The 22,420-nt window shown below is 39.2% G+C and overlaps 1 protein-coding gene across 2 annotated transcripts in view; it reads right to left on the bottom strand.

Annotated features, from left to right (window-relative positions):
- Window positions 1-2,898: 2,898 nt before the first annotated feature.
- The window catches only part of HAO1 (hydroxyacid oxidase 1), a 27,860-nt gene continuing 8,338 nt past the window's right edge, over window positions 2,899-22,420 (bottom strand). Inside the window, exons 3-8 of one of the 2 annotated variants that reach the window (XM_042830117.1) lie at window positions 13,442-13,697; window positions 10,052-10,227; window positions 8,377-8,468; window positions 5,672-5,830; window positions 5,360-5,429; window positions 2,899-4,699 (exon numbers count right to left, since the gene is read on the bottom strand). In XM_042830117.1, coding sequence (XP_042686051.1) covers window positions 4,629-4,699; window positions 5,360-5,429; window positions 5,672-5,830; window positions 8,377-8,468; window positions 10,052-10,227; window positions 13,442-13,697 — 824 coding nt within the window. In that variant the 3' untranslated portion in view covers window positions 2,899-4,628. Of the gene's footprint in view, window positions 4,700-5,359; window positions 5,430-5,671; window positions 5,831-7,441; window positions 7,501-8,376; window positions 8,469-10,051; window positions 10,228-13,441; window positions 13,698-22,420 lie in introns of those variants that run through there. The other variant, XM_042830126.1, reaches the window with a different exon arrangement.

Here is a 22,420-nt window from a genome sequence, read left to right on the forward strand (position 1 = left end):
CTTTGACTAGAACTTACAGCTGCTGTTGTAATGAAATAACAAATATTAATCATTGTCAAGACTGTTTATTTTCCCCTTTCCTGAACAAACCATCTGTATGTATCTACCAGCCTTGCATACCATAAAGGTGCAAGTACAATGGATTACTTACTAAAGTTAACCCCATGAACACCCAACAGAAATGTTACAGAAACGTATTGATGGTCTCAGGGTCATTCCTATCAGGGTGCTCCTAGGCACAGTTCCCACTGCTCATCTGCAATAAGGATTTCGGAGCTGAAAACCACTACGAGGAAATCAGATCTTTGAGGTTTGGCTGGGACAGCCTCTTGGTGCCCCTTCAAGAACTCCAGGGCCCTGGAGAAGCATGAGGCTGACTCTCTAGAGCAGTCTAATATTGGCACATAAACAAGAAACCTATGCAAAGGAAGAAGCTGAATGACAACAAAAAAAGCATTTTGCATCTGGAGGACGTGTTCTCAAAGCAGCAAAACATCTTTCTTACGAATGTAACATATGTGATACTCTCCCTCTGTTTGGCAAGAGATAAGAAAAACAGAAGCAATGCAAAATTAAAACAAAATGGAGCATACAGGCATCATGAAACAATTACAGTACCGTGTCTCATTAGTATCCAAATTTGGGATTGGCAGTCTTGTTTTAAAAACAGTTTTCTTCAACACTCAGTGATAGAATTTAAAAGCTGACATATCTTCCTATATTGTGAGGCCACATTCACAGCTGGTGTAAATCAGTGTGAGCTAATGAAGTCAATAGAGCTTCTCTGATTTACACTAGCTGAGGTTATGGCTCAATAATATTAGACTTGCTTTCTAGGAGTGTTCAAGGAAGCCAACTTCTGTGTGTCCTGTGATGAAGTGGTTATTTATAATGGTCTTCAGTGTGGTTTGGACCCAAATTTCCACATCAAAAGTAGCTTTATAAGAGATATCCTTACAGTGAGGTTCAGTGCAAAATCATGACTTAAGAAGCCAGCTTTCCTCGTGCTCTCAGTATTTGATTTCAGCCTGAAAACCATTTGAGAAGCCAAGAAAAGCAGAGCCATTCCTGCCTACTTCCCCAGTTCTGCTTCATCTTTGTGTCACCTACATATCCAACAGGCCCTGACCTACACTGCCCATTTATCAAATCAAGTTACTCTGAGTATCTGTTTATTTATGTTCAGAAATTCTCAGTAAGACAGACAAGTTTCATCCTTCACCTGAAAAACTGAGGATGGAGGTGGAGTTCTTACCAGTCCCAGAGTTATTTGTTTGACTTGGCCATGGGTAAAAAGCAAAATACAATAATGTGTCCCAGAGTTACAGCAAGAGGCGGAGGTCACAAGAAAACAGATCATGTCTTTCACAGCTCTTCAGCTCAAGTGAACTGAATTATGACTCCTATTATTTACTTAGTGGATTCCCCACCCTGTGCGCAGGCTCTGAATGTTCAAAAAGCAGCAGGTCTCTACTTCAAAGAGCTGACAGGCTAAGCAAGGATGTAAAACCTATCCCAAAGCTACTCTGATCTCCTTCCCTTTACATCTGAAAAGTGAGACGGTCTCACAATCCTCAGCTGACTGCTGCCATCTTATGCCTCAGTCCTGTACTCCTTATGCTTCAGCACTCTCCTCTGCTGTACATAACTGCCCATCTCTCACAGCAAATATATTCCTGATACAGCCAAATCTTTCCTCCAAATACACACCCACCTGCTTGTTGCAACTCAAGATCTTCTGCAGAAGCATGCTGGCTTTTTTTCCTCTCTTAGGAAGGCCCTGCTCCTTGCATGTCTGGCTTTGATACGCTCTACCAGATGTTCAGACAGTGTCACAGACTCTTTCACTGACCCTGCCACTTTGACACAGACTGTCTTTGATAGCGCGTGTTGCTAGGAATGAGTCTCCGGGAGTCCGCACCAGAGCTGAAGCCTCTCTGCTTCACACATGTATCTACATAGCCTTGCTAGAGAGCTGTGCTCTTCTGTACTCTTTTTAGTGGGTTTTAATCCTCTGTGGGCTTACAGAGGCCAAGAAGATAACTTTATGGTGACATTTTCAGAAAATATTTCAAACTGACAGCACCAGAGAAATCCAGACAGGCTGAATATGGGGGAAAAAGAAAAAAAAAAAAACACAAAAAAAACCTCTACACAGTATATAAAAACCTGCCTCACATCTTTGGCTCTTGTGAGATACCACTTTTTTCTCAAAAGTCCAGGATCCTCATCTTGTACACTCTCAGCTGTTGCTTTTGGATCTTCTCTCTTCACAAAATAGTGGAGAAATCCACTAAGAGTTGCAGTCCTATTTTTTCCACAGAATATTCCAGTCTACTTGAAAAGCAGCTAGAAAACCCCATTCAGATAATGTTCAGTTACCAGTCTATCAGCTGGGTTGATTTTTTTCAGTCACCCAGCACATCAGTTGACTGCTGGCTTTCTGGGTAGATAAATATGACTCAATGTACTTCCCTTACCACATATTTTTCTATGAAGACATTTTCTTTTGTTATCTATGGCTTAGAGCAAAGGTAAAGTCAGAAAATAATGTTACAGTTAAACAAGATAGTGTGTTCATTATTTGACACAGAGATAGGAAGACATACTAGAGCATCACAAATGCAAAATGTACAAACTGTTCTGTTCTACTTCTCTGCCTCCTATAGGCTTATTACTTTCTTTAGTTATATTGCATAAATTATCCTCAAAAACATTCTCAACCTCCAGAAAGATCCACCACTACTATGTTATGCATGGGGTGCTTCCTTCTCAGCTGTATGTGAAGGTACCATGAGCTAAAGTTTTACTTAGATTGAGCATTGTTCGGAATGGCTGAGCCTCGTTGATCTTCCCCCAGTTCTATGACAAATAATTAAAACACACAAAAAAGTTTCATTAGCATTTCAAGAAGCAATTGTATTTAGTTGTCTCCAAATCTAGTAAAATTCCCTTGACTGTGAAATATATATACTTCTTCTTTTAAACAGAAACTAATTTCATTTCTGTCAACTTTGTCTCACAGCCTTTCAGTACTTGACTCTGTTTTTGTTTTTTAATGCATGTATATTCTTACTAGGATTGAAAAGGAAGACAGGCAATTCTCAGATAACAAGCAGGAAAGAAAGAATACAAGCCCATTTGCCCAAAGGAACTAGAAATAGTTAATTTTGCACAAATAACAAAATCAGTTTCCTCACCAGCAGAATTTACCCTGGACCACAGAGTTACAGAACTTTACTTGAATTTGGTTGGGGCTAAGACAGGAAACTGCATCTTCTAAACTTTAGAAATGGATCTTAAACATGTAAACATAAGATATTATCCCCTATCTTTTAAGTAACATTTATATTATCTAAAATAAACAGTCTTTCTGAAGTTAGTCTGTAATTGACATCTGACACAGTCCACATTGCAACAGATATGATAAGTGCAGTAAACAGCAGAAATTATGCTTCTCTATGCTCTGAGAAACATTCATATTTCCTTACACAGATAAACTTTATTTTGTTGCTATGCAACCCCTACACAACACACTACAATCTGCAGTAAATAAGAGAACAAATTTTACAACTGAAGGGCAAGCATGTGGCCTTTTGGGTTTTCTCCCCTTTTGAGTTCCAGCCTCTGCTTTAGTTCATATTGTACTATTCCATCATTTATGACAAAACTGCCTCTAAAACTCAATACATGATATTTCAAATAAAGCAAAAAGGGAGAATCAGAATGCACAAGTTCTCCTGACATTGATGAGAAACAAATGGTACAGACAGTGATATCAGTGACAGTGGAACAGTGTAATGGTGGCTTAAAAAAAAAAATAATTCCAGAAGAAGATTTTCAAAACCTTTCTGCAATGCTGATGCAAGATGCTACAGATTTATCCAATAGTCTAAAAAACTGTAAATAATTGAGTCCAGTTTAAAAACATAACGTAGGGATCCTGCTGGGTATACTGGTGAAGGCAATAGACCTACCAGGATTCACACAAGCCAAAGATCTGATGTGTGTCTGATTCACAAGCACAGTGGTTGTCTGATTGCAAAGGGCTTTGAATCACTTCTCCAATTTCACTTTGCTGTGCAGTTCTTTATAACTAAGAACTCTGAGTTTCTACAGCCTACATGATGTAAGTCCACATACTTATTAAGGAATAGCACATCACTATTAGGGAGAAGAAATTATATCCATAATAGAGCAAGATTTAATTTCTGATCTACACTGTAGTTTCTCTAACCAGTGAGAAAAGTACCTTCTACATTTTAATTTTTTACATTTTGATAGCTGTTTGCCATCAGAACATGTTCTTTTATGGTTTTATGGTTTTAGTACTAAAAAGGTTTGAAAGCTAATATCAGCATTTATTGCAAAACACCTTCAAGTTTCTATCTTGGTCTTGTATAAAGACTCATCTCTAATCACAACTAACAGCACAGCAGCTTTCCATAAAAGCCTAGCAGAATAGGCTGTAAAACTTGAAGCAAATAACTTCTTCAACAAGCAGTTGCTTACAGAAGACTCCTTTTCAGTCAGAATTGCAGCATGAGACCCAAAGAGCACATAGCGTTGTTTTTTATCTAGTGTGCTTTCTGTACAACAGGCAACAAGCGAAGGGATCTTCTTCAGATCTAAATCTTGGAAAGTAGTACTTCATGCCTTCGTATCAATGTCCTGCCAATCTCTTTTACAGTCCGGCATCCTAGAGAGCAAGTTACAAAGAATCATAGAATTGGGGACCTTTAAACATCTTCTGTTCCAACTGCCTTGCAACAAACAGGGACTTGCACAGCACCATTGGTTGCTCAGATCATCATCCAGCCTGGCCTAAAATGCTACCAGGGATGGAGCTTCCACCACATCTTTAGGCAGCCTGTTCCAGTACCACACCACCTTCAATGCTTCAATGTAGAAGACATTTTCCTCATATCCAACAAATATCAGTTGAAATTTGGGAATGGTGGCCAAGGAATATAAGTCGAAATTTCCAATTGCCTCATGCCAAACCCCATGCTAAGCTGCTTCATTTTCTTTTCCATAGAAAGCTATGTTCAATCAGATCTAATCCACCCCTTAGTGGCTGAGGATTTGCCACCACTTTTCTATAGACCTATGGCTCTTCTAACCCAAAATATTTTTCATTTTTTACTTACTCTTTCTGTCTACATATATAGATATCCTATATATAAAGTTGGGGTTAACATCAGTTTCTTTTTTCATCTCTCTGCAGCTTAACCTGCTTATATTGCAAATATTTATTTCTTCTATAGGTTACTATGGTGCCTTGCACAGGGCGAATGAGAGCTATCACAAAATGTGAGGGAGAGGTGGTTATTACTAAGAGGAAACACTGATGTCTCACCTGTCAGTGCCATTGCCAGTCGAAACTCTTCCTTCAACATCTGGAGAACTTCTTTTGCTCCTTCTTCACCCTAAGCAATTAGGATGTAGCGTGCATTGTTATGTGTATTTGTGTCTATAGACAAGCTATAAATACATATCAGGAAAGTTTCATGGACAACTCTGACTCCTAAGTATTTGATAGCAAATTTTAGATTATTGTATGATCTGGATACACACACGTAAGAGATTCACATGCATGTGAATACACAACGCGTAAAAGCTAGTATAGGCATCTATGAACATATTTTTCAGATTTTATTCTTTTACTTACTTGATAAGCCAAGCCCCAGATGAGAGGCCTGCCAATGAATACAGCTTTGGCGCCCAGAGCTAATGCTTTGAGTACGTCTGTGCCTTTTCTTACGCCACCATCTAGGAACACCTCCACCTTCCCCTCCACAGCCTCAACAATTTCAGGCAAGATATCAATCTAGAAGAGTAAAATCAGAAATACAGTTTCTGTAACCCTATTTATCTTCTGAATAAATTATTAAGTACAGGATTCAAGCTTCATAAAAGCTAAGTGAGCAATTAGTTGCCTGATTGTGTGCATAAATACAGCTTTGTGTGTCCTGGGACGTTAGCAGATATATACACAGGTCAAATTTATTTGGACAGCCACTTAAAATGAGAATCAGCAGGGTCACATAAAATGTCCATCTAATCTCATGATGTGCATCCAACACAGGCCTGTACAAGCTATTAGGAAGAATATAAGAAATAGCAGACACGAAGGAGACCCTATTCCTTCATATAATTCCCCTAACATTTAGTGTTCAGTAATTTAGGAATTAAATCACTTAGGAAATCAGTCACTGACTTCTTAAAAAGCCATCTTCATTTTCTTGCTTAAATTCACTATTCATTAATAAAAGGCACTGGCTGGCATTAAGGAACACAAAGGTAGGCATTGTGTCTGAAGATAATGAGTAAGAGATCTGTCAGAAAAATAAAAGAACTTTTTTTTTTTCATTTGAAAACACATCTTGATCTCAGGAATAGTTGTACAGGGAACTTATTTACCTAAGAAAAATTCAACTTGCTCTGAGTTTTGAACAAGGAGAGAAACATTTTCTTCTTCTGAACGCATTTACTTCTCTCACTGATTTGCACTTACTCCCTGCACAAGTGGTAAAAGCAAAGACAAATGGATGTTCCTAAGGTATAGGAAAGTAACTACGGAATTAGCTAAAACATCAACACTGTGCAAGAAGTTTCAAGAAGAGATGAGCCTCTTGAATTCAATGCTCAAGCATTAATTACATAGCAGCTGTTCCTACAACATGCATACAGTTCCTATTCATGAATATTATCAGGAAAGACACAAGACGAGAAGCCAAGTACTAAGGAGTGTGCAGTAGTAAAATAAAAGGCACACCAATTCATGTCTTTCAAACACGGATGCAATTCATTTCCTTTCTAATGGATAAAAAGTGACTAGGAGACTGGGGAAAAAACTTGAAAGCGCAGTTTGTTTTTAGATTTGGATTAAAATTTTCTTGAAGTTTGGCAGTGGCTGTGATTTTTTCCCCTCCCTCTGGTTTTGCTCTCTTGCCAAACATATATTGGATTTATTTCCATACACAGAAACTACTTTCTACATCCTGACAAACTGTATCAACATTAAAGTCTATAATAACTAAAATATGATGCAAACCGTAATTAAAACATAGATTTCCTCAGTGTGTAACTATTAACCATTTCATGTTCTGAAAAGCCATGAAATTATACTTCAAAAACAGAAACTCTGAATGATTCAATACAGATATTCTCATGGAAACTGCATTTTGAAATACACTTTTCTCTGTAAGGTGAAATTCAGTGAATACACTGGCTTTGATAGCCTCATCTTCTCTACACAATGACATTGTAAAGAAGAAACTCAAAAAAAGTAGTTCACAAGCTTAATTTCAGTTCTGCTTCTGTAGAAAATAACAATTCCTAGTTTTTGAGCTCTCATTTTTCAAAATTTTTTGTTGTTGTTGTTGGGGTTTTTTTTGTTGTTGTTTTTAATATCCTCATATTTTTCCTGCTGGGTTACCTCACACAGACTTGCACAAGATTTTCCAATACTCTTGGTGAAACTGAAGCATACATTCTCTGCAGAGAACAAGAAGAGAACAGAAGTTTAAGAAAATTAATTTCAGAAGTTTTGGTACCCACACTCCATAAAAAGAACCAGTGGGTCCACTTGAAGACTTTCAAAAAAAATCAGCAAGTGAATTGAATTGACTGGGGAAACCCTCAGTTGTCCCCAAGGAAAGACTCAGAGAGCAGAAGAGCTCTAGAGGAAGGGGTGACACAGCAGTGGGCCTGCCAAGCTGACTGTAGACTGAACTGAGTTGCTAAATCTTTGCATGCAAAATACCCTGCAGTGGAAAAGGGCTTACCTGTCTCCTCTGTTCAGAAAATTCTCATGGAGAACCAGAGGTTTTTCAACAACAGTGCATTAAGGATATTGAAACAGTCATGACCGGGCTTTGATTCTCCTCCCTTCTGCTCTTTTTACTTATGCAGTTTTATCATTCCAAATGAAGAAGGGTGAGCGATGACTCAAGTCTGTGGGGTTTTACTTCAGTCTGAACACATACTTTTTCATTTTCCTTTCCTTCTTTCCCCTACCAGTTGAGAATTTCTCAAATCCCTTTTTACCTTTGGAAAGGCACAGGGCAGTATGACAAGGAAAAGGAAAAAATTCTAGTTTAATCACCCTGAACCTTTTCCAAAACTGGAAAGATTTGAAAGGAGAAAAGGGGAGAATTTCCTTCTGCCTTTAGTTACTCTGTAACTCCAGTTTTTCAGAAGTCTCTGGAGAGCACTGAAAATGAAAACAACTGTAGTAAGAGATTACTTCTCGTGCATTAAGGCACACAACATGTATTTACAGGTTTTCCCTCTAGCTACCATGTATTCAGTGGAAGGAAGCAAGAAGCCAAAGGCAGAAGGAACTTGGTACTTATTGGCACCACTACTTACCGTTGCAGGAACTCCATCAAGCTGACGTGCTCCATGATTTGACACCAGTATACCATCTACCCCAAGCTGCACAGCTTCTTTAGCATCATCAGCTGAAAATATATTAAAAAAATATTCTTTCCAGAACTGGGATGTTGAACATCATGATGGGGGAAATTATGACATCAGTAAAAAAAAGCAAAACAAAACAAAACAAAAACAAAACAAAACAAAACCAAAAACAAAACAGTGAAAAATGCTGGGAAGCCACTTAGGGCTTCGTCCTTCCATAGGCTCATCTCATCACAAATCAACGGTTCTATCTTGAAGCAGTACAGATAGGAAGGTCACTTGAAATGTTGGAACAGAACATTTTATCACTTTGGACTAACAGCAACTTGCATGGCTAGCCTTTCCACCCCTATTCTCCCCCCTCTATCCTGCAACACTTCATTAAATTCTTCTGCTGATTTTTTTCTTCCCCTCAATGCCAGTTAACAATAAGATTATGGTAATAAACCACAGCTAATGAAAACACTGCTGTGTCGGTGTTCATTTAACGGAATGGAAATCCAGCTTTCCTTCAAGTAGAACGCAACTTAGAAGAGATTTAGGGTTTACAAGCACAATGAGCTGTCCTTCCTGACTGCATCTGAATTTAGACATAACTATTGTTACACCAACAACTCAACCTGAAAATTTCAAGTGTTGGTTGGGTTGTTGGTTCTTTTGGTTTCTTTTTTTTTTTTTTTTTTTTTTGAGTTTTGCTTTTGTGTTAATATTTTTTTCATTTATGCAGAATCTAAGGGCCCAACACTCATGCTGTTTTCCTCTTCAAACAATTGCATTTTCACAGATAGACAGCAGCAAAGTGAAATGGTCCTTTTTCATAGATCTCCCAGATAAGACTATGGGCTAAGGAAGAACTCACAGCACAGGACAAGGAAATAGGGACACCAACCACTGCTTAGCCCAGCAAACACCATGGCATGGCAAAGCATACAGGTTACAGGACTCCAATCCCTGCCTACTGAACTTCAAGGTGAGCACATTCTATAGTCCGGTCATACAAACCACCTGAAAACTCCAGGTATTTATTAAAGCAGAGTCTTCACTTTCTTGGCTATTTGGCTCATGTGCATTCCTGCATTCTCTGCAGTTCCATCAAAGCCAGTAAAAAGTACATCCAGGCTTTATAAGCCAAAAGCCTTCACCCGTACCTCTGACTGCCAAAAAGCTAAATCCCGTTCTTCAATTTTTCCCCAGATAGGAAAATAATGATGTTCAGTTTCTGCTGGAAGAAAAGCTTCTCTGATTCAGACTGCCTTCCACAGGGAGAAGCTAATGCACAAAGGCAGCACAATAATCACCCTCACCAGTTCATATCGCATTGATCCTAACCAAAACAAATGGACATTTGGTCATGTCTGCGATCTTCCACATCCTAATCATGCACAAGGAAGAGAACTTTTTCCTTTGTTTCGCAATCTACTTTGGCAAATCTTCCCTGCTTAGCACAGTATACAAATACGAATGTACAACCCATCATATTTAATGTAATCAAAACAGATGCTTGCCATTGAAATGTAGTGCAATTCTACAGAAAATTCAGCAGCACAAGCACTTCTTTTTCCCTATTGCCCCTGCAAAAACAGATGCCTTGCCCTCTCCATGGAAAAGCAGTAGAGCTACACACCTCTTAGGATTCCTTTTACAACAATGGGCAGTGATGTCAGCTGACGAAGCCATTTGATGTCCTTCCAACTGATACTTGCATCAATTGTGTTGGCTACATAGACAGCCAGTCCGCTGTTTTCCCCCAAGTCTTGCCCTGAGGAGAAGGCCAAGTTGTTGCTTGAAAAATTTTTTAACCTAAAATGACAAAAAGCATATAAAATAGTCTGTGAAATATTTATTGGAGCCATAAAATATCAGTCCTTAGTGTCAGCACTCAACATGTCTGCATTAAATGTGCATTGTATTATACAGGGCAGAAGTAAAAAAGCCTACCCAGTATTTTATTTCTGAACTCTTTTAAGTCAAAACCTCCTCCTTGAGAAATATTTGATAACTCTGTTGCAAATTTCACTGGCCCAAGGCAACCCTCCTAATGCTTTCAAAGGAAATAAGACAAAGTCCAAAATCTGAAGGTTCAGCATCAAATCTACAACCGAAAGGAAAAATCCAAAGATGAAACTTAGGGTTTAGGTTCAACCATTCATCCTGCCACAGACATCCTCTGTGACTTTGGGCTGAACGTTTGGTCACTCCCTTTGCCTGTTTCCCCTCATAAAATAGGAGCAACCACATTTTCTGGAGCACTGTGAGGATAAACACAGCAGAGGCTGTAGGCCATCCAGACCGTTGAGGAGCAGAGGATGTGTGTGCTGAGGGAATATCAGTCTTTCATAACATATAATTCACTTCCCACTGAAGTTAAAAGGTGCACCTCTACTATCCACTATCTGTGGCAAAAATCTCCTTGGCTTTCTTGCAACAAGTATTCTCTTTGCTTTTGTTTTTCATCTAGTGAATTCAGCTACTGGAGTAAATAGGAGACTACCTAGATGGGAGAGGAAAAGGGACATTTTTTAAAACTCTGTTAAATTAGATGGGTCTGCACGAACTCTTGCAAAGAAACTAGAATTTTCATCTAACTGACAAGACCAACATCCAGGCAATAGTTCTTGTATACAATTCATCTTTTTTGTACATTCGCCTACAAAATGTAGAGGAAAATGTTTGTATGAAAACACTCGATATTATTTGTTTATTATCACCAAATCAACCTCACAAGTTTTGGGAACTGAATGGCAAACACCAGCCCCTGAACCAGAGTTCAGTCTTAGTAGACAAAACAGGGGAGGGGGAAAATGAGGGCATACAGAGAAATTGAGGCTGCATTTATGTTAGAAACTGAAGCAGCCCAAGTGCTCTCAAGCACCAGATCACCATCGGTGACACCAGTACAACCCAGGACTCTGATGTCCCACACTATGTTGATTGCTCCATGCTTTGGAGGTTGCGCATCAATTCACATTGTGCTATTTTATACTCATATTCCACATCTTGGGAACACACAGTATTTTTGCACGGAAACTGGCTAGTTTCACTGCTGATTTCATGCCTGTAACAAGCAACATTTCACTTGGGTTTTCTGTTCAACTCCAAGCAAAGAAGAAAATGAGAAAGGAGCAGGCTCTCAGCAAGATCCAGCTTTTCAGCTGTTGGTTTGTGGAGGGTGGGGTACCCAGAGAAAAACAGAACCATGGATAAGATTATATAAATAAACGTTGTTTTTCTTGGACTGTGAAATGCAGGTCAACACTTGAATGAATGTTGCCTTACATACATTTTGGAGCACAATGGCACCTTGTTGTTGCTTTGAAACTGTTGAAAATCTGAAGCCAAGAAAAAGTTATCAAGTAACTGAGCAGAGCCCCACACTACCGAGTTTCACCACTGACTCCGCAACAAAACACTGAATGCCATTCTGAAATCTGAAGGATTTTGAACCTTAAAAGATCGTTCCAACTTCGTATTATTCCATATGGTTCACTCAAACAAAACTGTTACTGTTAGGTCAAGTGGGGTCAAAGTGTGTCAGAAATGCACTATTGCTTTTCTCAAATATTTTGCGTTATTTGACTCTCATCCAGAAACTCTATAACCCCAGGTCTTAAAATGACACTGCATTGCATGACACATATGCACTGATATGTGCATTACTTTTTAATGCCAAGTTTGTTAGGATTCTTTGTATTCTGGTACTTTCCTCACAAGATGGTCCTTTTATGCAGAAATCAATGAGAGAACCCTTAACTCTGCCTATCTTTACCACTTCACCCATTAGCTTCAAGTACTGGCATATTGGGGCAGGGTACCGGACAACCCATGGTGGTACAGTCCCATGGTTTATCTTTGAAACAAAAATTATGAAAATGAAGGAACTTAGGATTTGGCTTTATATTTCTTGCTACATTTTTAAAAAAATATATTTTGTATTTCTTGCTATATTTCATGCTAGGTACGGTATGTATGCAGCATATTACAGTTGTGAGAGACACTGGAAGAACACTTCAGATTCATCAATAATATTCAAAACTAGCTCTCACCTAGAACTCAAACCAAAATTAATCCACTTCAAGATACTTTCAACTATCTTTTACTTTTTCTTTCCTTTTTTAGTTTTCATTTTGATTTCATTTACAGATTCTAAATAAGGGCAGTAGTCTATATATATCATGACCAACTGTAGCCAATATCAGGTTCTTGTAAGCAGAGGATTCTTAGCTCCATTTTGCAAATTCAAAAATCCTGCGTATCCCATTCATTCTTTTACTGTTCCAGCTGGACTGGGTGCTAACACTGTGCCAGCACTTCAGCAAACATTATTCAGGGTGACCTTACAGTATGTTAATTCATGTTTGCAGGATGCAGTGAAATCAGGCCAGCATCAGCACCCATAGAACATTGCTGGAGAACTCTGTTTTAAGTTAAATGCTTCATTGGCCCTGATATAATGAGAAACGAGAATTAGTGCAGAGACCTTTAGCTTTTCCTTGAGATATAGAAGAAGTCCCAGAAGAGATGTAGGGGTGGATTGATTGTGTGATATTTAAGAAAGCTGATCCCCTCCATTTCTGTACTTGACTAAAAGGACAGTTGAAGTTGCTTGGAAAGAGACTCCGCATTCAGTACTGACATGGTCCCAGATGCACTGCAGTGTCACTGATTGGGAGAAGTCTTTGATGGTCACTTAGTCCAGCTTCCTGCTCAGAACATGGTCAACCCTGCAGCTGGATTCAGCTTCAAAGGCAGAGCAGATTGCAAAGGATTGTGCCCACTTGAGTTTTGAAGGTGTCCAAAGATTAATTACCAGACACACAAAGAAATGCCTCATCACTAACTTTGTCAGTCTACAGCCTCATGCAGCCTGACATACAGTTTTACATTGTATGAAAATACCAAGATAGCATACTTCTGCCCCTAAGCCACAGCAAAGTACATAAGCTCAGTGTGTGTCATCTGGAAGACAGGGTGCATTGCAGCATGTTCACCCCACACCCCAATTGGAGGCACCTACCTGAGGTGGGAAGGAAGCTGGAACTTGTTGCGCACATCATCAATACGCCTTCCGAGGAACGGTGTGTCCACAGTCACAAAGATTCCTTTGTAACCTGCTCTCTCTGCACGCTTCACTAGGGACTTGGTAACCTCTCGGTCCTTGTACACATAAAGCTGCAGCCAGTGAAGGCCTCCAGGAGCTGCTTCAGCAACTTCTTCAATGGAGGAGGTGGCCCAGGAGCTCAGCATCATTCCAGTCCCCATTGCCTGGCATGCTGGAGGAACACAAAGTCACATTCAAGACTGTTCGAAACACAAGTGTCAGTGCATGTAATTTCACAATGCCTTTCCTTTCCTTTCCTTTCCTTTCCTTTCCTTTCCTTTCCTTTCCTTTCCTTTCCTTTCCTTTCCTTTCCTTTCCTCAGTTTTAAAGTGTTTTCAGCCCTCCTATCCAGTAAATATTATGTTGATAGCTTTTGTCAGTGGACTGCTTTGAGAGCTCTCTGGTTTATTTTCTGTGCTTATAGGCCAATTAACATTAATTGCTGTCTACATAATGTTTGGGGTGACCCATTTCAATATTAGAAAAAAAAAAAAAGCATTATAATTAAAATAAATATGATCTCATATTAGCTATTCATCCTAATGGGAACCTATTTGTAAGACCCTGGAGTTTAGCTATCACTTACCAGAATTTTAGAACACACATTTAAATACATGATCACATACTTACAGTCTTAAACAATCTAAAAAAAATGCATTTAAGTTTTCCAGCTTTCTGACTGCTGCCACATGGCTGCACAGGTTGGTATTTTAGGACTGTCGTTATTAACAGTGTACCTCAATCCTCCTCACCATTGCCACATATGCTCCCCTCAAGCACTTGCTACTTTGGCAAGTTTTGATCATGGCTTTTTAGCAACTCTTTCCCACTTCTAGAATGTTCACAAGCATTGCACATTTTTATTGAAGGCCTCTCCCACCACTTCTCTGAGCAAGGTGCCTATTTTCATCCCTACAGAGTATTTCAGAACATGAAAGAGAGAAAAGGACATAGTCCAGCAGACAACCTTATTACATACCTATGATTCCCATTATGTCTAGGATCTCATCAAACAAATATTGCTCTTTTTAGAGCTCTTAATGGCTCTTAGTAATTATAAAAATGTAGCTACTGGCTTCAAGGCCGAGAGCTCCTCATTCTCCATAAAGGAACTTCCCACAGATGTAAGCCAAAAGAACCAGCTTAAGTGTATTGTCCCTCTCACTAAGTACTGAGCTGAAAGGATGGTCATACTTACAAGGGAACCATTTCATTTCTCATACACACGCAAGAAAAGGATTTCATTTTCTCTCTCCTTGCATTTTGAATTATGTTAACACATCATTCTGTTGTTTATTTACCATTTTATAAAATGGGCAAAAGAACAGTTCCTGAAGTATTTGCTTGAAAAAGTAATAGTACAAGTTGAAAATGTCTGTGTAGTTACACATTGCAAGTGATAGTGAACGAGTGCGGTAGTACAGCTCCGTGGAAAACAGATTAAGTAGCTATTTGCATTTTCTCCAACTGAAAAACTAAAAGATGAGTTGGCTTCCCCTAAACATTGAACAACGTTCCATTCAGCTCCAAACCTACCCAAGAGTGGAGATAAACTTAGGAATACAAAGCTGATGTTATGAAAACTGCCATCCACAGGACAACATTTAATATCAATGCACATACAGGATCAATGGGGACTAATAGACTTGATGGGGAGCCTTCACCATTCTTTCTTCTGATATCTCTGCCTCATCACTGAAGGAGGGAAACCCCACATCTATCAGGTGATCCCACACAAAGTTTCAGTCTTTGCAGTCTCCACCCAGCAGTTCCTAAAACAGAATACGCCAGCAAAGTAGTCTCCAAAAAGCTCCACTAAGGCCAAAATGATGAGAGCTCACACTGCATGTCGGGCTCTCTTCCTCCCCCTTCCTTCAAAAGCACTGCAGCGAAATCCATCATAAGGAGCAAGCAGCCAAAGGTTAAACATCACCAAACAATCCCAGATGAGGTCAAGCAGCTCAAGATTCTGTCCTGGCTACCTCCACTGAGGCTGATTTCCAACCTGGGCTGAATGACAAACCAGCTAAACTCATACAACTATATTTCTGAGAATATATTATTACTTATTTTAGGAGTAATCTATTACTTAATGTAAAGAAAAACACTGTAAAACTCAAATATTACATAAAGCCTTATTATTTTTGGTCTGCTATAGTACACATTTTTAATGTAAATAGACTTCTGTTTCAAAACCTCATCTCCAGCCTGTGGGAGGCATTCAAAAGTGGTTTTTATGACAGCATTTTATTAGATAAGAACTACAGATCTCAGAATGGAAATTCACTAAGAACTTGCTCAATCAGATTGGATACACCCTCCTACAGCCACAAGACAGCTTTCAGTCACTGGAAACAGCCATGCTTCACTCTTGTCTTGCAGATTTTGCTACTCCATGAACAGCTGTAACTTGCAGAATCAAGGGGGATTTTAAAGAGTAGGCTAAAGAGACATCTAGAAGAGGCTTCAGAAAGTGTTGCCCATTTACCTTCTGCTTCCAAAAAAAAGCATACATGACGAAAGGCAAAATATAAGGCAAACAGATGTAGAAGAATCTGCACTGTCCTAATGGAAAATGAGGTAAGATAGCTTATCACCCACTGCCTACTCAAGAAAAAGTGCTTTACAAACAACTGATTTACTTTCGTTACCAATTCCTTGAAAACACACTACAACTTAATCAAAAGTATGAAGGAGTCAAACTGTTTGTTGAAAAATATCTCACAGGTCAATTGTTTTTATTGTATCCAGTAGTCAACCAGCCCGTTTGGAAATGCGTCCATTGTCTAAATAAAAGTTATTTATCTGATTAAATACAGGCATACGCACGTAGGACAGTCTCCTGGATTGACATTTCAAGTCAGTGAAGTGAAATAGCCATGGACAGGGGACAGTTCTTCCCACTGGCTATAAAGGCAGCCTCAGGTAAATAAGTGTGTGTAAATGATTAAAGGTAGATAAGCTGAATTACACTGCAGCCATCCACTTCAATCACTGCAATTTTAAATTCAGTTTCGGTTATTCCTGTTGTTGCCGTTCTTGCTTACTGAAATGCATAGGAACAAAAATCTGGGCTGAAAAAGTACAAATATTAACTGACTCAAAATATTATTCAGTGGAAGAAAAGAAATGACTCCATTCATCTTATTAAAATCCCAGGCTGGCCTCATACTAGTAATTAAGCAAAAGAACCCCTCTATGATATGTAGAAGGATATGTAGAGAGAACAAGATTCCAGTGGTGCAACAAGCACCCACCTAGCAAAAAACCAAGAACATCGCAATCCTTTGATCCATCCCCTTAAAATTACTAGGAACAGTTCATTCTCAGAGAAGTACCCAGAAATAAATTTCTTCTAAAAACCAAAAACCATATATTGAATGGGATGTCACAACTCCAAACTGATTTGCTCAGTCAAGCCCATTATGTGATGCTAAGAAACAATGGATCAACATTCCTGTTGCTCTGTCAAATATGAGTTCATGAATGAGAGTTAACTAATCCAGCAATTGCAAAACCCTCAGATCAGATAAGGGAGAAAATGTAAACGTTATGGTTCAATCTCTTTCTAAGTATTCATTTATCTATAATCTCTTATTCTCAACTCAACATATACGGCCTTAAGGACATGAGAATTGTTGCAAAAGCGGAAAATATAATTACAAAATTCTTCCCTTGTCTGACCTATTTAACCACTCTGATAAAGCAGCAGCTCAACATGCTACGTATTTTGGATTTTCATGGTAAAATTCCAAGTCTTTGCACAAAAAAAATGCTGATATTTTAGAGATCCCAGGTTGACCTGTGCATTACATTGATCCCTTGAAGCTCATTTTGCCATTTTTGTAGACTTTAAAAAAGATGATAGTCTTGAAGTATTGCCAGTTTTTTTCCTACCTCAAATCAGGATTTGTTAAAAATATACTCAAATTTTGTACATGTCTAACAGCAGTTGAAGAAAATAGAAACAGTTCAATTCCTTTAACAACTATATTTTACATTTCAAATCTGGGGGACTGCAAATATCCCTATTTGTTATTACAAGTCAGTGCAGGATCCATTTTCTCATGGGAAACTCCTTCAGCAACAGGCAACATTTGCCAAAGTTTAAACATCAGATTTCTTGTATCTTTTTTTTTTTTTTTTTTTTTTACCAGCCTTTTTTCATGCCAATCCAGATAATTACTTTTCTTTTAAAAAGTCATCTTTTAAGCACAAATCCGGAACGTTCCCTGAAGGATACACTTACCTTTGTACACACACTGCAGGTTTCCACTGAGGTCAGTGACAGTGCTCAAAGCTTGGTAGCAGGCACACATGGGCACACAGGAAAGATTTGGGGATGTTGTCACTATCAGGATGGTGAAGCTTTAAGCTCTTTGTGCTTCATACAATTACAAGGCCCAGTGTACCACAAATAGGGATATTATGGGGCGCTTAGGTGAGGGGAAGCTCCGCTGACTTAGCTGCACAGGTGCCTCAGCCACATTGCCATCTGCCTGCACTTCGCCTGGGGAAGCCTGGAGACACTGGACGTACATGAACTGAGTGAACTGAGCCTCAAAGACAACTCTTCTCACCAGGTAAGATAAACTTCAATGAAACGGAATTTTCTTCAGTATTGGGTATTTCCACTGAAGTATTTTATGCAACAACAAATCAAGGTTGGTAATGGAACAGGACTGACTTAGGAAGTCCACAGGAGAACAGAGCAATATTGGTGAGGCACTGGCACAGCTGCTTGGAGAAACTGTGGGTCCCCCAACTCTGGAGGCATTCAGGGCTGGGTTGGACGTGGCCCCGGGCAGCCTGATCTAGTCAAAGTGTTCTTGCCCACAGCAAAGGGTTGGAACCAGATGGTTTTCAAGGTTCCTTCCAACTCAAACAACTGCATGATTCTATAATAACATATCTCAACCCAACTTTTCATCTTGAAATTCTGTCTCCTTCCCACCTCTGATGGCATATCACTCCATTAACTGGTATAAAAAGGTACAGTTTATTCCTGCAGGCAACCCAGAGCATATACTTCAGCACAGCATGCCTGAGTAGAGTCCAGTTTGAGGTTTCATATTTTGTCATGGTTACCTTGTATGAGAATGGTAAATCTTGCTCTTTTTTTCTTGTGCAAATTTCCCCTGTTTTCCTTTCAGGGGCATCTCATGGCAGTCAAGATGCCCCACTGCAGTCACTTCTCCCTTTACCTGCTGCCCTTGAATTAGGGGGCAAAGTACACACTTGGGATCAACATGGTGTCCTTTTGTCACAGCGGTATTTCTCAGAAGCAGTTATGTTCTTTGAGCTGCATCTCCTAAGAAACAGAGTTGTTTAAATTACTTAACATTAGTCTCTTGATGAAACACACTTGGCTGAGAGATCTCCTGCCCAGCCTTACCTCACTTACCCCTTTCAAAACTTTCTGTGCAAGCTGGGCCTGCAGTTTGTTGACACAACATTTTGTCAGCTGTGCAGGAAAACTGGAGGCAGCAGGGCCAAAATGGATCTAGACAGTCTGGAAGGTCTATCATGCTAAGAGCCTGTGTATGGTTATACCAGAAAGTCTCCCAGCCATACCAAACTGTAATACAGACTTTTTTTTTTTTTTTGGGGGGGGGGCGCCCCGGACGGGACATGATAAGAACAGCAGGTGAGGAATGGGTACAAAGTCCCACTGTAGTCACTGTGGCTGAGCACAGAGAGCAACAGACAACAAAATCTCTCACTTGGTGTCATGGATGGGCACACCAGATGAGCACAAGGAACCTGAATTCAGAGGACCAGCAGCATTAAAGCAAATGAAAAACATTTCGTAAGTCTGTTAAAGCCAAAGGAATAAGGTATTGCTCCCAGCCTAGGTGAAAATGATAGGGCTGACAGTAACTAAACAGAGTTGGAGAAAGCATTTCAGTCAGTATTCCTATTCTCTATTTGGCAAAGTAGACTGTGCAGATGCTTCTCAGGTGGCAGTGAAATCCTTCTTGAGTCAGAAGTAACTCAAAAACCTATTTGAGAGCAATTGCAGAGAATAAATAAAATCATCAGATCTGAACAACTAACATTCCAAGTTTTCAAAAGATCTGGCCAAGAAAACAGTCAAGCTGTTCAGCCTGATTTTAAGCAAGTCTAAGACAAATCAGTTACTGCAGTACTGCTTCTGAGTTGAAGCAACAGAATACTAGGAAATAAGTCAGTAAGAATTAAGACAAGAATATGTAAATAGCATCAATATATAATAGAGTGGAAGTCTTGATAAAAATAATTGTTCCTATCTGTTAATGATGAATTGAGAAGTCAAGAAACTGCTATTTCTTGTTAAGAAATAAAATCTCAAGCAGTATCTATCTTAAGTATACTGCAAGGTGGATCCCCATTTACAGGACCATGAGTGCTACTCTACTGCAAGGGAGTACTGACTGAAGACTACATGGAAATCACAGTGGTTTGTGAGCACACTGTGAAGCTGGGGTGGCAAATTCATGTCATTGCATGAAGGAACAGTGAACATTTTTCGGACAAGCAGAAAAATACTGTGTAGAATTAGAAAATTTTTGCTGAAAGGTGTTTAGAGAAAAGCCCTTTGCTCTTTAACGGTGGCTAAAATTATTCATCAAATTTGGCAAATATTTTTAGTTAACTGAGTTGAAGTTTGAGTGAGAAGGACGAGAAAAAAAATCACTCTAAGTCAAAATGTCACGCGTTGATATTTTCAAAATGGAAATGTTTTTTTTCCAAGCTAACACTTATGTTTCAAAAGTAAGCTATGGTTAAAAGCATTGGCTAGTAGGAAAATTCAATAAAACATTGTCTTTTAGATAAAATTAAACATTTCAGTTAATCCAAAACTATTTTCCACCCGATTTTTCAGTTTCTCATGAAAAGAAAATCCATTATTTGCAACATTTCCATACACACCAACTGACTGTAACTAAAATCTGGGGAATATACTTAAAGAAAGCCCTGAAAAAAATGGATTAACTTCTGCCAAGATCCATGGAATTGTTTAAAGGACAAGGAAGCATTCTCTATAAGAACTCCAAGTCCATTTAGACAAGGAAAGCTGAGGAGGAAACTTACTGCTGCCTATATATTTATACCTACATGATCTAGTTAACAAAAAATATAACAATCTACTCTCTAGAATTTGAAATCGTGCAAGTTCTGACCATAATTACAACCTATACTGTTAAGAGTGGAGTTAGTTAAACTTTAGAGTCACTTACAAACATTGTGTTCAGTCATCATCAGGAACTTTCAATATTACAATTCAACATTTTTTTTTTAAAAATAACCTTTACCAATGAAACAGGATTGTTGATGAAGGTATGTTTAAGGGAATCAGCCTGACTTAAACCTATTTAAGATCAGACACATGCTCTTTCCCACCAGCTTGGTCACTTGTGTGGGGGTGTCACTTGAGCAGCAGCAGTTCCCAAAAATCCAACAAGCCCTGAAGCAAAGGGTCTGCAAGAAAAGGGAGTTTAATCTAATCAGAGACAGCATGACATAGATGCCCTCGTGTGTGGATGAAGGCACTGAAGGAATACAGTGTTTCAAAGCAAAATGTTGTTGCTTAATAGAAGTAGCTGGGAGGATGAGCACCGCTCTTGAAGCATGGAAAAATCTAAAATTTCTACCTGTACCACCCTGTCCTGCAGGTGAAAATAACATGAGACCATCTCTTGAGGTTTAATCCCAGCCAGGCAGCTCTGTTGTTCGTGGCACCTGCTGCGCATTGCCTGAGCACACAATACACATGTGTGCACTGTGGGTGCTGCACCGGGCAGCTGCCACGCTCCTGAGTGTGAGTCAAGGTTCACTATGCCTGCTCAGACCAGGAGGGACAAGACTCAGACCACACCATGTTTTCCAAGGGCCATCACGATAGCAGAGGCACCACTGCATGAGTCGCTTCCTACATACCTGAGCCAAAATTCAAGCATACAAGTACATGGTGTTTTCCAAAAGCCACAAGACTATGATCAGTCTTTCTTGGCTTGCATGAGCCGTGGTGCAGCTAAAGCAAAAACCAATTTAAAGCAACCAACAATCTGGCCACTTCATTTCTGAGGTATTGCTAAGTTAAAGAGAATTTGGATGTAGCAAAATCCTTGATCCCAAATGTCCCAATTTTAAGGAAAGCTTTAAGCCAAACATGTACTTTACAGCTAACTCCTGTCATCTTATAAGGTCAGACCAAAAGCTTGGCACTGAATGCCCTGCTCCACCTCTAACAGAGCACAAAACCAAAGACTTTTTTCTACAAGAAATGCTAATGCAATACAGAGGGTGTGATTTTAATTGCACTCTCCTTTGAAAGTGATGAAAATTTTACCAGCTCCAAGGATACATTTATTTGGCCACATACTCAAACCACTGCCAGTACACCAAGCTCTGCTGTCTTGAAGATCCAGGAATGTTAAATGCAATAATCATATGTTAAAGTTTGAAACTAAATGCAAAAGAGTCAGGAAATTCCAAAATTAAGTTATCTACCACAGCCGTAACTCAGCCCCGATAGATAGCTTTATTTTATCACTTGATTGCAGTTACAGATTTACGACTGAAGATGTGGCCAGGCAACAGTGTCAGTGGGAGGTTTTGCTAAGGAACATCCTGGATTTTGTGCATTTCTAATCTCACTCTTAACATGGCATTAATGTGTTTGCACTTAACAGCTCTATGCTTCAGGGTTTTCTTCCAGCATAACCTAGGCCAGAAATGATCTACGAGTGTTGCCAAAGGACAGGACAACACTAACACAGCTGACAGAACACAGCTTCTCAAGCCAGTTCAAGGTATTCGAGCTCCATCGTGTGGAGTGTGCCTGCACATACCATCCGGCTTTCTAATACTCTTAAAAAAAAAAAAAAAAAAAAAAAAAAAAAAAAAAAAAAA

The sequence above is a fragment of the Centrocercus urophasianus genome, unplaced genomic scaffold, assembly GCF_019232065.1.
Source record: "Centrocercus urophasianus isolate 14NV4802_14NV808 unplaced genomic scaffold, USGS_Curo_1.0 seq_10, whole genome shotgun sequence".
Classification (NCBI taxonomy): domain Eukaryota; kingdom Metazoa; phylum Chordata; class Aves; order Galliformes; family Phasianidae; genus Centrocercus; species Centrocercus urophasianus.